The sequence below is a fragment of the Schistocerca cancellata genome, chromosome 2 (assembly GCF_023864275.1).
Source record: "Schistocerca cancellata isolate TAMUIC-IGC-003103 chromosome 2, iqSchCanc2.1, whole genome shotgun sequence".
Taxonomy (NCBI): Eukaryota; Metazoa; Arthropoda; class Insecta; order Orthoptera; family Acrididae; genus Schistocerca; species Schistocerca cancellata.
Genome location: NC_064627.1, coordinates 605,237,151 through 605,251,137, shown reverse-complemented (window position 1 = coordinate 605,251,137; position 13,987 = coordinate 605,237,151). Strand labels below are relative to the sequence as shown.

Here is a 13,987-nt window from a genome sequence, read left to right as displayed (position 1 = left end):
TTGTCACCTAATATAAATACTGAAAGTGTTTACAGAATTGTTAATAACCATTTTAAGAAAACTACTACCTAGAGCATGATACTATGTGTAAGCTTTCATGTTGACATTCAGGGCCATGATAACATTTGTAACATGTAAATGTAAGAGACAATGAAAGAAATCAAACATGTAATAAATCTAGCGACAAAGGACCTAGTTTAAATCTTTAAAACAAGTTTTTGTTGACGTCCTCCTTGATGGGTCAGTCTCTCTGTACCTGTTTTAACATTGCCCATAACTTGTGAAGTAAGTACCCGACAGAGGGGTAGGAATTACATAAAAGGGTCTAACAGTATTTGCAGGAAACAGTAAATTCCTCATTTTAAGGAATTGCCTTAACTTTCAATGCAGCGTCGGTCTAACACCTTGTCGATGTACCTTCAATAAAAACAAATTCTGACATACACATCCTAAAATACTATTCAGCCTTTTAAAAAAAAACAATTATATACGAACCTTCAAGACTTGTCCTTTTCGAAAGCTCAGTTCGTCGTCTGCAGTGGCATTGAAATCATGTTTTGCTAATGCTTCCATTGCAAAAGAATTCTCAAATCACGTCAGCCTAATTATACTAAAATACCACCTGTGCGTTCACTGTACCTACGACTTCATGGACCCAAACCTTCCAACGCTTGAAAGCGTGCTTTAAGCATTAACTACAAACCTGGCACAATGATACTATTTGACACTGCAGAAACTGAAAGTAATGACATTTACAGTTTCTGAATTCCCATAACACTGGGTACCGAAGATATTTTCATACAGCTAATTGAAAAACAATACTTCAGCCATCACTTATTTCCCCACTGGCATCCATTACCATTCCTGAACTATCGAAAGGGAATACTTTGCGCCCGTCAACAGACTTCTGTTGATGGACGTGGTAGTATCGCAATCGAAAGTTTGTTATGTAAATAAGGCCAGTATTAAAACTGTTTAGCGATTAAAACTAATATGTATTTTGATAACTGTCAGAAATAAAGTTCAAAGATGTTTCAATTGTCACACTGATACTTTGGTCGGGGTTGTGTTGCCTTTCATTTCTGTAGTACGGTTGTAAGGGCTTTGGAATAGAACAAACGAGTGTCAAGTACTGTACTTCTGCTCCGTAGCTTTGAGGTACAAATTAGTACGTCTTCGACAGGAAATGGTAAGCGAAAGTTACAAACACGTTGTCGTTATTCCGTTTAAATACTTTTCTCAAATACATCTAAATATGTCGTTTATAATTTTTATTACAAGTGATGGGTTACACCGGGCGTTGATCAGCTGATCGTGAACACAAAAACAAACTTGGCGTCTAGTAGTAAACACGTATGTTCTACGGTGTGACGCTTTCTGAATAACTCAGCTGAATACATGATCGCCGCAGAATGGTGCCTCCCCCCGTCCCCCCGAAAACGTCGTATGCCGATACCTTTTGGTGCACGTACATCGTGTCAGTTGTTGCTGCCAGTATAGCAGAAGTTGGTAAGTTTTCTTTCAGTAACTTACAATTTTATCGTTTTTAATACAAAAATAAGAAATTGATGTGAATCTACTGGACTATGCTACAGTTCCGTAAGAAGGTCTTGAAGATGGAAACTGCATTCAGTGATAAAGATTATAATAGGAATTTAAACAAGAAAAATCATGATAAATTAATGGAAGACATCCAAAACAAATGTTTGTCTGCTTGAGGAAAAGAAAAAATGCTATTGAGTAGGAAGGTAAACAGTATATATGTTCTTTAAACAAATTAATTTTATGTGGGGTGCTTAAGTTTTACATCAGCAGCAGTTTTTCACTAACATCGGTTCAATACCTATACAATAAGTGTATTCTCTTTTCACCACTTTTTATTCGGCATGTGTAGCAAGCATGTCTGTTTTGCTAATAAACACACAGATCATACTTATATGCCAGGCACACAGTAAATAAATGATCCTTTCACAGCTGTCCACCAGTTCTACCCTCATATGGGATATTTATGTATTCTGTGTACATATTTTGAGCTATAGTATTCTATTTTATTGCCATAAAAATTCATATATCATTGTGATATGACCTTTGGATAAACAAAAATAAATAAAATGTAATCTTCCAAGGTTTTGTTCAGCTTGATGATGCTATGAAGGTCGGTAGTTGAAGTAATTCAGAAAGACATTGAATAAATCGTTTTATATTTACCGTTATGACTTTTTTGTTTATTTACCCACACAATCTGTTTAGAGACAATCATCTGTGGTTGGAACATTAAAAAAAATAAGAAGTAAAAAAAAAAATAGTGCTTCACTGAACTGTATAATTTTGCCTGATTTTTAGCCATCTGACATAATAAGGCACATATCAAAGGATATCGATATTTAATGTCTTATTCATAGTTAAAAGTCTTAACAGTAGCTGATTTACTCAATATATTGCTAAAATAATGTTTTACTGTACAATGCTCCTAATGCCTTTTTGTGACACGACTATAATAAATGATTATTATTCTCCATAATTACCACTGTTTAATTGAAAACTGTAAAATGATAGCCACCACTTTATCATTAGATTGAGTATTAAACAATAATCTGTTGTTTTTCATGTGTGCCCGAACTTCCTTTTGCTTACATGTGAGTATATTCTTAAAGGATACAGGATAATTGGTTCATTGATTGGTTGGTTCTCGGGAGAGGACCGAGCAGTGAGGCCATCGATCTCCACGGATTAGGGAAGGATGGTGAGGGAAGTCAGCTGTGCCCTTTTGAAGGAACCATCCTGGCATTTGCCTGAAGTGATGTAGGGAAATCTCGGGAAACCTAAATCGAGATGACTGGTCACAGGTTTGAACAGTCATTCTCCTGAATGCGAGTCCAATGTGCTAATCACTGCACCACCACACTCAATGGATATAGGATGATTTTATTGACAGTGTGAAAAGAGGGTTACACATTAGTATATCATTGATATCAATGCTATTAAGTACGGAGCATGCATTTTCTTGGACATGTTTGAAAAATAAATTCAGTTAATCATAATTATTTTGATAGAAATCATGCATTTATAAAATGAGAGATTGTATTGGACCTAATTATAGCAACCTAGCCACCCACACACCTGATTCTCTGTGGCAGGCAGCCGATGGACCGAAGAGAGACCTCCGTCCCTCCTGGATATACACCCTACTGTAGGCCACAACATTTTTCAGTGCTGTTGAGCAGAAGGGGCGTGACATCAGACCAAAGGGGGCAGTTGGGTGCCTCTACAGGATGTGAGATGCTTATGTGATATGGGAATGGTCACAGTGAAGCGGAAGGAGATTTTAGCAGAGGAGGAGGGGGAGTTGGTGGAGATAAATGTACGGGACATAGGATATCTATTTATCTATTTGTAACTGGCGACATGGAGCTTTCCCAGTGAGCAAATTGTAACCACAGTAAGGTCTGCATGTGGTCCTCCCTTCTTATCATGGGGAATCTGGGAATTGTGGAGGGTACAAAAATGTTGAACAATGATAGTGAACAATAATATGATTGGCCAGAAGAAGAATAAGTGTCAGTAATTTGTGCCACACGAAGGGATATAGCTCAGGAGAATTCAGACATTTGGAGACATTTGTGGTCGAGGAGGCAACAGCAACACTTCCCAGTGGTCATCTGAGATGGACATAGAGTGCCAGTAGCAGCCAAAGACACACACTGCTGACCAGATATGCGCCACCAGAGATAAGGCCAGCCATCTGCAGCATGCACACCCATTCCCTTCATTCTGCTACGAGGCTCCACTAACAGTCCACAGTGTACAATCAGCTTCACCGACAACAGAACAATCACTGCCCAAACAAAATGCATTACAGGTGTCTCTCTCATATACATTTGCCTCCCAGTTCTATTTGTCTCGTAGCAACCACAATTTAACATCCTAGCAAATGACTGGATGAGAATTTTGCAATTGATAACAGGCAAATTATTATAGTCTATTCTTATGAATAAATGTAATTTGCAAATTTATTTGTGTAACCATGGTCCAGTGGCATTTTTGTTCTAAAAATAAATATTTATGACCAATTTCTTTACATTCTTGCAGGTGGTGTTCGTAATCCTTTTATATAATATGCAATTGCCGTACTCGGGCGCAATTTAATGTAATAATATATTGGCAGAATTTGGTCACTCAAGATTATCTGCAGTGCACTTTACTTTTCTACATTAACTGTTATAACATATGTCAGCAGACATCCATCGTTACTGTCTATAACAGAGAATCTGGTGGTGACGGTCTTCCAGAATGAGTGAGTTGCAACTGATGGGTTAAATGAAATGTGACTGAGACAGTATTTTTAATGTGGAAATTGGGTTGCTATTGAAGGAACCTTATTATTATTTCTGTAAAGTATAAGCAATATGTAATGGTGTTTGTACCCATATGGTAATAGATTTTACTTATTTTTGTTTTTTTTTAGATGATCGTTGCTTGGAGTAAACATTTACAGGCAGTGTCCTTGATAAAAAGTTTCATCCAAAATTGAATCGAGGGTACATAATTGTGTATTATTTCATGGGGAAAAATTCTGGGAGTAATCTAGACAGCCCATGTTGCTCACGTAATCTAGTAATAAACAAGTTTTGTGTTTTCTGGGAAGATTGAAAACCCACTCAATGAAGGAGCATAAAATTTGCCACTAATTTTTCAATACTCAGTATATTTTCTTATTATGATATGCTGCTGTTAAGATACTTTGTCATCATCACTATGCACTGTAGTGTGACTGGTAGCTATCAGGACAAATTGAATCATATTGAATTCATGTATCAAGGCTTCTTTCAAACTGAGGTTGTTCATGTTCTTTCATTGTGATGGACCACACCTGGACTAATCCAACTGAAGTGTGATATGTCTGTTATCTATTGCTCCCAAGTGAGTCAGCCACGACAGCTACATCCAATAACAATCAAAATCACCAAGAGGGATTGATGAGTGATATTTTTTTTAAACATTGAAATTTCACACAAACAATAATTTACTCTTGTATTAATAAATAGGTTTCATGATGATAATGTCAGGCGAGGGGTAACAACTGTTGCAGATTGTTGGGCAGTGACAATTTACAAACCGTGATTTCAAGAATGTTTTCAGTTTTAAAACAGTGGGACTTTGATTCTGTTGTCACACAATTTGCATGAGCCATTGCAGAAATGATGTCATTCAAATGTAGGCCTACCTCAAAGTTAGGTGATAACCACTATGAACCGTCAGTGTTGCAAACTGCTTTAGTGGTAGTGTGGTACCTATTGTTTGATTGACAAAGTAGATATAATGGTAATGATTTCCTCAATATTTTAGTACAAGTGAACAGGTCATCACTGATTATAACATTCAGTCATCATTTCAGAATGTTGACCTTGCAAGTGTCTTACAGAACATGTAGTAGAATGAATATGGTTATTAGAATTTGTGTATTGCAGAATTTTTCTTGAACTTTGGTAACCATCTTGAAGTAATGATTAAGTAATTTTTCAATGCTACCTAACTGTGTTTTATTTATTTATTCTCCCATAGTCTGTTCACTACAACAGTACCGAGCATGTCCAACACATTATGGATCACATATATTTATACAAATATAAAACAGTAACAAAGAAGGATACGATCGGGTGAGGACAGAGCAGGAAGCTGGCAATGGCCTAACCAAAGGAACCATCCCAGTGTTCACATTAGCAACTTGGGGAACCTTTGGAAAACCTGTCAGGATGGCTAGATAGGAAATAGTCTACTCCTTCTGAATGCTTGTGCAGTACATTAAGACTGGTGGAGCCACTCTGCTCGGTACATGATTGAAAAGGGAATCACAAATACTTGGTCTACATTGCAAGTGAATTGTGTATGAGAATTAGATCAGTGATGTAATTAAAATATGAAACTTCGATATAAATGCCCCTGAAAGGTAAATTCTTTATTAATTTCACAAGGTGGGTTGAGAGAAAAGGAATCACCCTGTATTGAGTGTATTAGTGGCAATAGGATGGCACAGAGTAGAGTAGGTGGATAAACTCTGTCTTTCTAAGAAGAGAGATGAGAGTAGGGTTTTGTGCTTAGTTGAAAGGACACAAAAAAGCCAATGAATGAGTTACAGATGGACAAACAGTTAAACACTTCAACTAATTAGGGTTGATATTGTCTTATCTACTGAAAGATGAACATAGCTGCCTACGAGGCTACAGTAGTAATCATAAATAAAAGGGGCCCAGCAATTTCTGCTATGATACTGATATATTGTTTAACTGCAAATGTGGCCATTCACTGAAGCAACTACCTGATGGGACAATGCAGCTACAGTTTTATACAATATTTAGTCTGCAATAATGAGCTATTAGGATAATGTACTGAGTTAATAGCCCAGTTTGACTTACTCCTTTTAAATATCTTAGGATTCTTTATACCTACTCCGATGAATAAAATGTTATGGTTACTGCGCACCACGAGATTGAATGCAGCCTGGTGGTGTTGCAGGCACATGATGCGATAAGGATAGTATTGAAGTGACCATAGGTGAATGGAAAATCATTCTGTTGATGATACAGGCAGCAAATTGGGATGTCTGCTGACATAAGCAACTTTAATAAATTGCTGATGGTTAGGACCTGGCACCATGGAATGACAATGTATTGGGCAGGCACGTCTCACTGCGGAACGTGGACATCGGAGGCTTACTTGCTTACTGCTCCTAGGTGCTGCAGCCCATGTAGCGTCTTGAGCTCTCTGATGATCAAAGCCAAATCTTGATGATCTGCTCGTTTCCTCCATCTTCTTACTCCCATCTTTCTCAAGTCTTTGAGCCATCATTTCCATTGGGTCCGTCTGCACCTTCTGCCATTTGGATTTCATCTGCAGACCTTCATGACAGCCCTGTCCTCTAACATTCACTCTACATAGTTCAACCATCTTAATCCGCTCCACTTGATTTCAGAAGTACTGGAACTTCTCACATCTGTCATTGTTAACATCATTCAACTTCATGTATTTCTGTTTAACAATAGCATTTCTTCTGGAAGTGGAAATATACTGTGTTTTGGTGTCATGTACCTAAAACCCCAATTCTTCTGCCTCTTTTCTAGTTCACCAAACCCTTCTTCTAGTACTTCAGATATCTAGACAGTATACAGCATTGTTGGCTTATGCCGGTTTTTGGTTCACAAGTTGAACAGAATGACACCCTTCTTACCCCTCTCACACTGTGTTGAAAAGTAGTGCGGATACCACACCCCCTACCATAAACTTTGGTTAATTTAAATTCTTTAGTGAGTTTGTCTTTCTACTTTCACACTTCATTTCATGCTGATGAGGGCCTTTTGTCATCCCGAGGTTAACAGTATAGAGAGTTATATAGTCTATTTTGCACTGGTACCCATACAAGATGGAGTGACAAATCACATTTTACACTACAGGGTGCATTGGAAACACAGAACTGCTGAATTTGGGGTATTGTTAAACCACGTGTTGTACACAAAGAAACATTGTACTTACTGTATGTGATTGAGTGGTGTGGATTCACAGTTACCTTTATTTTCAGTCCATTCTCTGAAGAGAATACACCAGAGGGCCTGTCAGATGTACTGACATCTGCATGTTATTGAGGCCTCCTAGTCCAGTATGCAATTTCTGCTTCTAATGAGCGCAACTATGTGGAAGCCACAGGTTTCGTGCAAGATGGGGCAACCTTTCGTGTCGCTCCCCCAGTGAAAGATCGTCTTAACATGTTATTTTCAGAGGTCTTCCAGATGTGTGGCCTGCAAGATCACCTGATCTGAATCCATGTGACTTTTGGCTCTGAGCATATCAAAAAGAGGGCATTTACCAGGGAAATGTTTGCTCCCTACCTTGTCTGAAGGCCATTATACGGGAACACATTGCTCATATTCCACCATAACTGCTGCGAGCAATTTTTGATCATGTCGTGTTATGGATGCAGCATCTCGTTTCTGTCTCCAGTGCTCATATTGAGCAAATTGCATGAGCAGCAGTAAATAATGAAATTAACATCATGCCTTTCTCACTTGCTTGACCTTGTCTGCCCACACCTGTCCCTAATCTATTACATATGGAAAAATTTCTATATTATGTCTTTCTTGCATACACAGTGCCAGATTTGCAGCTGGTGACTAAAATTGGAACTAATTTTTTCCAGTGTAAATCGGTTCTGCATTAAAGCATTAGAATGTCTACCAATTTTCGCTGTCATACGTTAATTATGACCCGCACATAATCTCTGTGAGTACTTGCACTTTAGCATACAACCATCTGGTATCAGTCTGATTAGTTTATGTGGAAATTCCATAGCCTTTATCATCTCTGCTGAAATGTCATCATTCCCTGGATGCTTTTGATTGCCAACCTAACTTCCTCTGTTGTTGGTGTGGGTACAGGTATTTCAACATGGCTAATATTTTTCCATGGTTGGTTACTCTCTCTAATTTTCTTTCAGTATTACTGTCTCTGAAGTAAAGATCAGCAGTTCACTGAAATATTCAGCCCATCTGTCTAGAATATTTTCTCCACCCCCTACAAAATTTCCTACATGTGCGCAGAATACAGTATGTAGTTGAAAGTCTTTCTTCAGTTCCTGAACTATTTTGTAGAACTTCTTACATCTTGGTCGTTATACTTTTCTTCTAGCTCTGTAATCTATTTCTTCTACAGATTCTGTCTGCCTTTTCCTTTTATTTGTGAGTTCTTCTGTATTAGATTGTGTTGCCCTGTTTTCATTTTCTTTCTTGCCTCATTTCCCTCTGTCATTGCCTTTTTACAATCTTTGTCAAGCCATCCTGTCCCTTCCACCATGTCTTCTGTACCCAAAACACCATCTTCAGTTTCTTGTGGGACATCTGTCATCGTACTCCAGTTTCCTTTGATTTCTTTCCAGTCTCAGTTTTGTTTATCGGAAATGTCTTCTGCAGTTCTGCTTGACATGTTTCAGATGCCTCCTTCTCTTTTAATTTGGAAGCATTGTATCTTATGATGTTTTCCTTATCAATCCAGATCTAAAGACTTAATGCATTGTCTGTATTTTACTCTTAACATATAACAATGTCGCCCCCAGAGGCTCAGCATTCATTTGCTGGGTACGGGCTTGGCGACCCCGAGATTCCTGAGCTGGGAACTGGTAAGCGCCACCAGTCCCCTGTCACCGTAAGCTCTGAGCATACTTCAGTGACCACCGTGCGGCGCGGCGGTGGAATGTTGTGTGTCTCAGGGAATGGGGATCTTGGCTTGACCGCCTGGATCACGAGGATGGAATAAACCTCTATAAACAATCCGTCAATCTCGAGTGTGCTGCGTGCTGATGAGATGCATGGCTGTTGAGGTGGAACAGTCGTTAGCAGGCAACCTCTGGGGAGCCTGCCGCACCTCAGTTGTATAAGGCTTACCTAGGCACACGGGGCTCTGTCTAGGTGGACTCCTAGTTCCCTAGCTGCTCGTGGGACCGCGATGGAACCCTCGAACTTTTCTTCTTCTTCTCCCAGCGGAAAGGGTTGGCCGCTGGTAGGTTCTAACACCCAATCTCACAAGAGGGCTCGTGTAGCCAGTCCTCCTGATTCAGGTAATAGTAACAGAAAGCATGCTGCTTCGCAGAATTTGTTTCTCATAATTAGAAGAAAAAATGGGTGTTTTGAAAAAGTTTCGCCATTTTATATACAGAAGGGCTTAGAAGGTATTGCTGGCACATTAAAATCTGTAAAGCGCTTGCGAAATGGCAACTTGTTGGTTAAAACATCTAGCTTCTAGCAAGTCCAGAACCTTCAGAAGGCACAATTTCTTGGGGAGTTTGTGATTGAGACTGAATTTCACAACACCTTGAACTACAGCAAGGGTGTTGTGACTTGCAGAGATCTCGTTGACATTCCCCAAGACGAACTGAAGGCTGAATGGTCCCAGGAAGGAATTGTCGACGTGCAACACGTTATGAAACGGGTGGATGGTGCTCTCATGAAATCTGACTCGTTTATCCTTACGTTTAACAGCACCAAATTGCCTGAGCATGTGAAGGCAGGTTTCCTACGTCTCAGTGTACGGCCTTATTACCCCAACCCCATGCGGTGTTTTAAATGCCAACACTTTGGACACACTACTCTCGGCTGTAAAGGGGAAGCCACTTGCGGGAAATGTGGTAAAGCCACCCATGAGGGAGTTGGTTGCTCCTCTCCTCCCAAGTGTGTCAACTGTTCTGGGGATCACCCTGTGTGGAGTAGGGAATGTAGAGTTTTCCTTGAGGAACGGAAGATCCAGGAACTTAAAACCACCAAACGCATCCCATACGGTGAGGCAAAGAAAATTTACAAGTCCCTGCAGCCGCCCACGTTCGCTGCTTCCTTTTCTTCCGTTCTGAAACAGCCAGTCTTGAAAACAGATGCCACTACACAAACGGAGGTTGCTACTGTCAGCACTAGCACCTGAGTTTGTCAATGTACGTGTGCTGCTGCAGTTCCTGTGAAGCCTGCTGCTCCTCCCCAGCCTTCTGACCAGGCCGTGGTAGCTGACGTCATGGAACTTCCTGCTCCTTCCCAGGTCAAGTCTTGTGCACTGCCCAGTGCTGCTACACCCCCTACTGCTTCTGAGGTTTTGGCTCCAAGGCCACCTCAGGCCAGAAAATCGAAGCCAAAGCCAATCTCGACTCCTCTTCAGAGGCGATGGAGGTTGATGTCAGACTGGGGCAATCATCTCGCCCCAAAACTGAGCCTCCATCTGTTGTGGGCTCTCCTCCCCGACAGAAAGTGAGAATGAAGGTACTCCCACCCTGATAGATGGCTCCCATTATACAGTGGAACATGAATGGATTCTGGGCACATGTGGAGGAACTGCACCTCCTAGCACGGCAACGCCCCCTGTGCTTGTGTTTACAGGAAACGCATCTAAAACCATCTGATGCTCCTGTCCTAAGGGGCTATACGTTGTATCACAAAGATGACCTGACTGGAGACAGAGCCAAAGGCAGAGTCGCCGTGTTTGTCAATAATGACCACCACTCCTCTGCTCTCCCCCTAGATACTGACCTGCAAGCAGTTGCAGTTGAAATGCATTCCCGTCGGAGGCTTACCGTTTCCTCCCTTTATTTACCCGCTCTGGATGCAATGACCTTAGACGCTCTCACAGATCTTATCGACCAACTCCCTCGCCCATTTCTCCTCCTGGGAGACTTCCATGCCCATCATGTCCTGTGGGGCTCCACTTCTCTTTGCACTCGAGGTCGAATTTTGGAGAGCCTCCTAACATCTCAAGTGTTGTGCATCCTCAACACAGGTACTCCAACTCATTTCTCTACTGCTACTGGGTCATTCTCAGCCATTGACCTATCTTTCTGCTCTCCAACCCTCACCGACTCAGTTCACTGGGAGGTCATTGACGACCTTCATTCCAACGATCACTTCCCCATCCACATTCATCTCCTGGATGGTGTATTGCTGGAGCAAAGGCCGCCATCGTGGATGATTGGCAGGGCTAACTGGCCTCTGTTCACTCGGTTGGCTGTCTTTGAACGCCACCACAGCGTACAGGAATGGGTGGATCACATCACACTTGTGATCCATCATGCTGCTGCCCTGTCCATACCACAGTCTTCTGGCCCTCCTAAGCGGCACCTTGTGCCTTGGTGGACGGAAGAGTGTCGTTCAGCCATCCGGGACAGGCGTGCGGCTCTTCGCAGATTTAAATGCCGCCCAACAGCGGTCAATCTTAACGCCTTTCGCATCGCGAGAGCCAGGGCACGCCGTGTCATTAAAGAGAGCAAGAAAAGGTCATGGCAGGAGTTCCTGGACTCCATCAACCGTTCCACTTGTTCCACAAAAGTATGGGAAGCCATCCGGAGGATTTCCGGTAAACGCAGCCGTCTACCAATAGCTGCAGTCCTGAACCAGGGATGCCTCCAAACAACACCCAGAGCCATTGCTCAGACGCTGGCAGAGCATTTTGCACAAAGTACTGCCACTGCAACCCAGGATCCAGCATTTCGTCGCTACCGTGCAACTGTCGAAAGAGCGAAGTTGGGCTTTCGGTCAAACAGTTCTGAGGCCTACAACTCCCCTTTCTCCATGTGGGAACTTGAATCGGCACTTACTGCGACTTCTGACACTGCACCAGGTTCCGACCGCATCCGGTACTCCATGCTTCGACATGTGCCTGCGGCGTCAAAGGAAATCCTCCTCGAATGTTTTAATCTGATATGGCAGACAGGAGTGTTCCCCACCTCGTGGAGGGAGGCAATCCTCATAACTCTCCTCAAACCAGGAAAGGACCGCACATGTCCCAGTAGTTATCGTAGTATCGCCTTGACAAGCTGTGTCGGAAAGACCCTGGAACGGATGGTTAACCGTCGTCTGGTCTGGCTGTTAGAGACTAGACAGCTCCTTAGCCGCTTTCAGTGTGGATTCCGAAAATTTCGGTCCACGGTCGACAACCTGACCCTCCTAGAGGCGGCTATTCAGCAGGCTTTCCTCAGTCAGCATCACTGTATTGGTATCTTCTTTGATATCAGTAAGGCATATGATACTACTTGGAGACACTGTATTCTTGGACAACTGCATCAATGGGGCTTTTGTGGCCGCCTCCCCATTTTCATTCAGTCTTTCCTGTCTAAGCGGTTTTTTCGGACCAGCGTTTGTAACACACTGTCTGATCGCTTTGAGCAAGAAAACGGTGTCCCCCAGGGCAGTGTTTTAAGCGTTACCCTCTTTGCCATAGCCATCAACAGTATAACGTCTACAGTGAGGAGTCCAGTACAGTGCTCCTTGTTTGTGGACGACTTTGCTGTTTTCTGTTCCTCCTCCAGTGTTGCAACCGTGAGCCGTCAGTTGCAGCTAACAGTGCGGCGGTTAGAGGAGTGGGCTGCAAAGACAGGTTTTCGGTTTTCTGCCGATAAATGTGTTTGTATTCATTTTAATCGTTCTCGTCGTCTTTTTACTTTGCCTGCCTTGCATATGGGGGATACTGTCCTACATTTTAGAGACACAGTGCGGTTTCTGGGCCTCATTTTTTACTCCAGGTTGTCATGGCTGCCACACCTACGTGACTTGAAAGCCAGAACCCTGAAGGCACTGAACATCCTCAAGTGCCTCAGCCACAGGTCTTGGGGAGCGGACAGGGCGCGTCTCCTTCAGTTTTATCGGGCTTTTGTGCGTTCACGGCTGGACTATGGGTGCACAGTATATGGGTCAGCAAGGCCGTCTTGTTTGCAGATCCTTGACGCTGTCCACCATGCTGGGATTCGACTGGCCACGGGTGCTTATCGGACCAGTCCCATACCCAGCCTCTGTGTTGAGGCTGGCGAACTGCCACTTGCTATCTGGCGGCAGCTCCTGCTGGTGCGCCAGGCTTGTAAGTTTCTTGCAGCTCCCGGCTCGCCTGCTCACCGCCTTGTTGCCCATCCACCTCTGGACCGCCTTTTTTCCCACCGTCCCCGGGCTACGTTGCCATTTGGGATCCGTGTGCAAGGTGTGCTAGAGTCGCTCGGTGTGGAGTCCGTACAACCCCAAATCCAGGGTTTTGACTGCCTGCCACCCTGGTTACTGAAGAGGCCCGGAGTGATTTTAGATTTATTGCCGTACAGGAGAGATTGCACTCCTGCCACAGTTTTTAATGCAGCATTTTCTGCTATTTTATCTGAGCACCACGACTATGTAGCTGTTTTTACGGATGGGTCGAAACAAGGGGATTCCGTTGGTTGCTCAGTTGTTTTTCCGGATCGTGTCCTCAAGGTCCGACTGCCTCAGACTTTTACTATCTTTGATGCAGAATTGTCTGCGATCTTGTGGGCACTGGAGCAGATGAGACATTCTTCCTCTCCTAAATTTCTTGTCTGTTCCGATTCACTCAGTGCCCTTCACTCATTGCATCATTTGTATCCGGCAGATAAAATAGTCCAGACCATCCAGGATGCCCTCCTCCGACTACAGCGACTGGGGAAGGTTGTAGCTTTCTGCTGGGTTCCGGGGCA

The 13,987-nt window shown here is 42.7% G+C and overlaps 2 protein-coding genes across 2 annotated transcripts in view; one reads left to right on the top strand and one right to left on the bottom strand.

The window, feature by feature from the left end:
- LOC126162257 (growth factor receptor-bound protein 2) overlaps nucleotides 1–937 on the bottom strand; it is a 54,428-nt gene extending 53,491 nt beyond the window's left edge. The window contains exon 1 of the mRNA XM_049918648.1: nucleotides 496–937. Within this exon, the coding sequence (XP_049774605.1) occupies nucleotides 496–573 (78 nt within the window). The 5' untranslated portion in view covers nucleotides 574–937. The remainder of the gene's footprint in view (nucleotides 1–495) is intronic.
- Nucleotides 938–1,055: 118 nt separating this feature from the next.
- The window catches only part of LOC126162256 (mitochondrial uncoupling protein 4), a 427,706-nt gene continuing 414,774 nt past the window's right edge, over nucleotides 1,056–13,987 (top strand). The window contains exons 1-2 of the mRNA XM_049918647.1: nucleotides 1,056–1,189; nucleotides 1,282–1,509. Coding sequence (XP_049774604.1) covers nucleotides 1,413–1,509 — 97 coding nt within the window. The 5' untranslated portion in view covers nucleotides 1,056–1,189; nucleotides 1,282–1,412. The remainder of the gene's footprint in view (nucleotides 1,190–1,281; nucleotides 1,510–13,987) is intronic.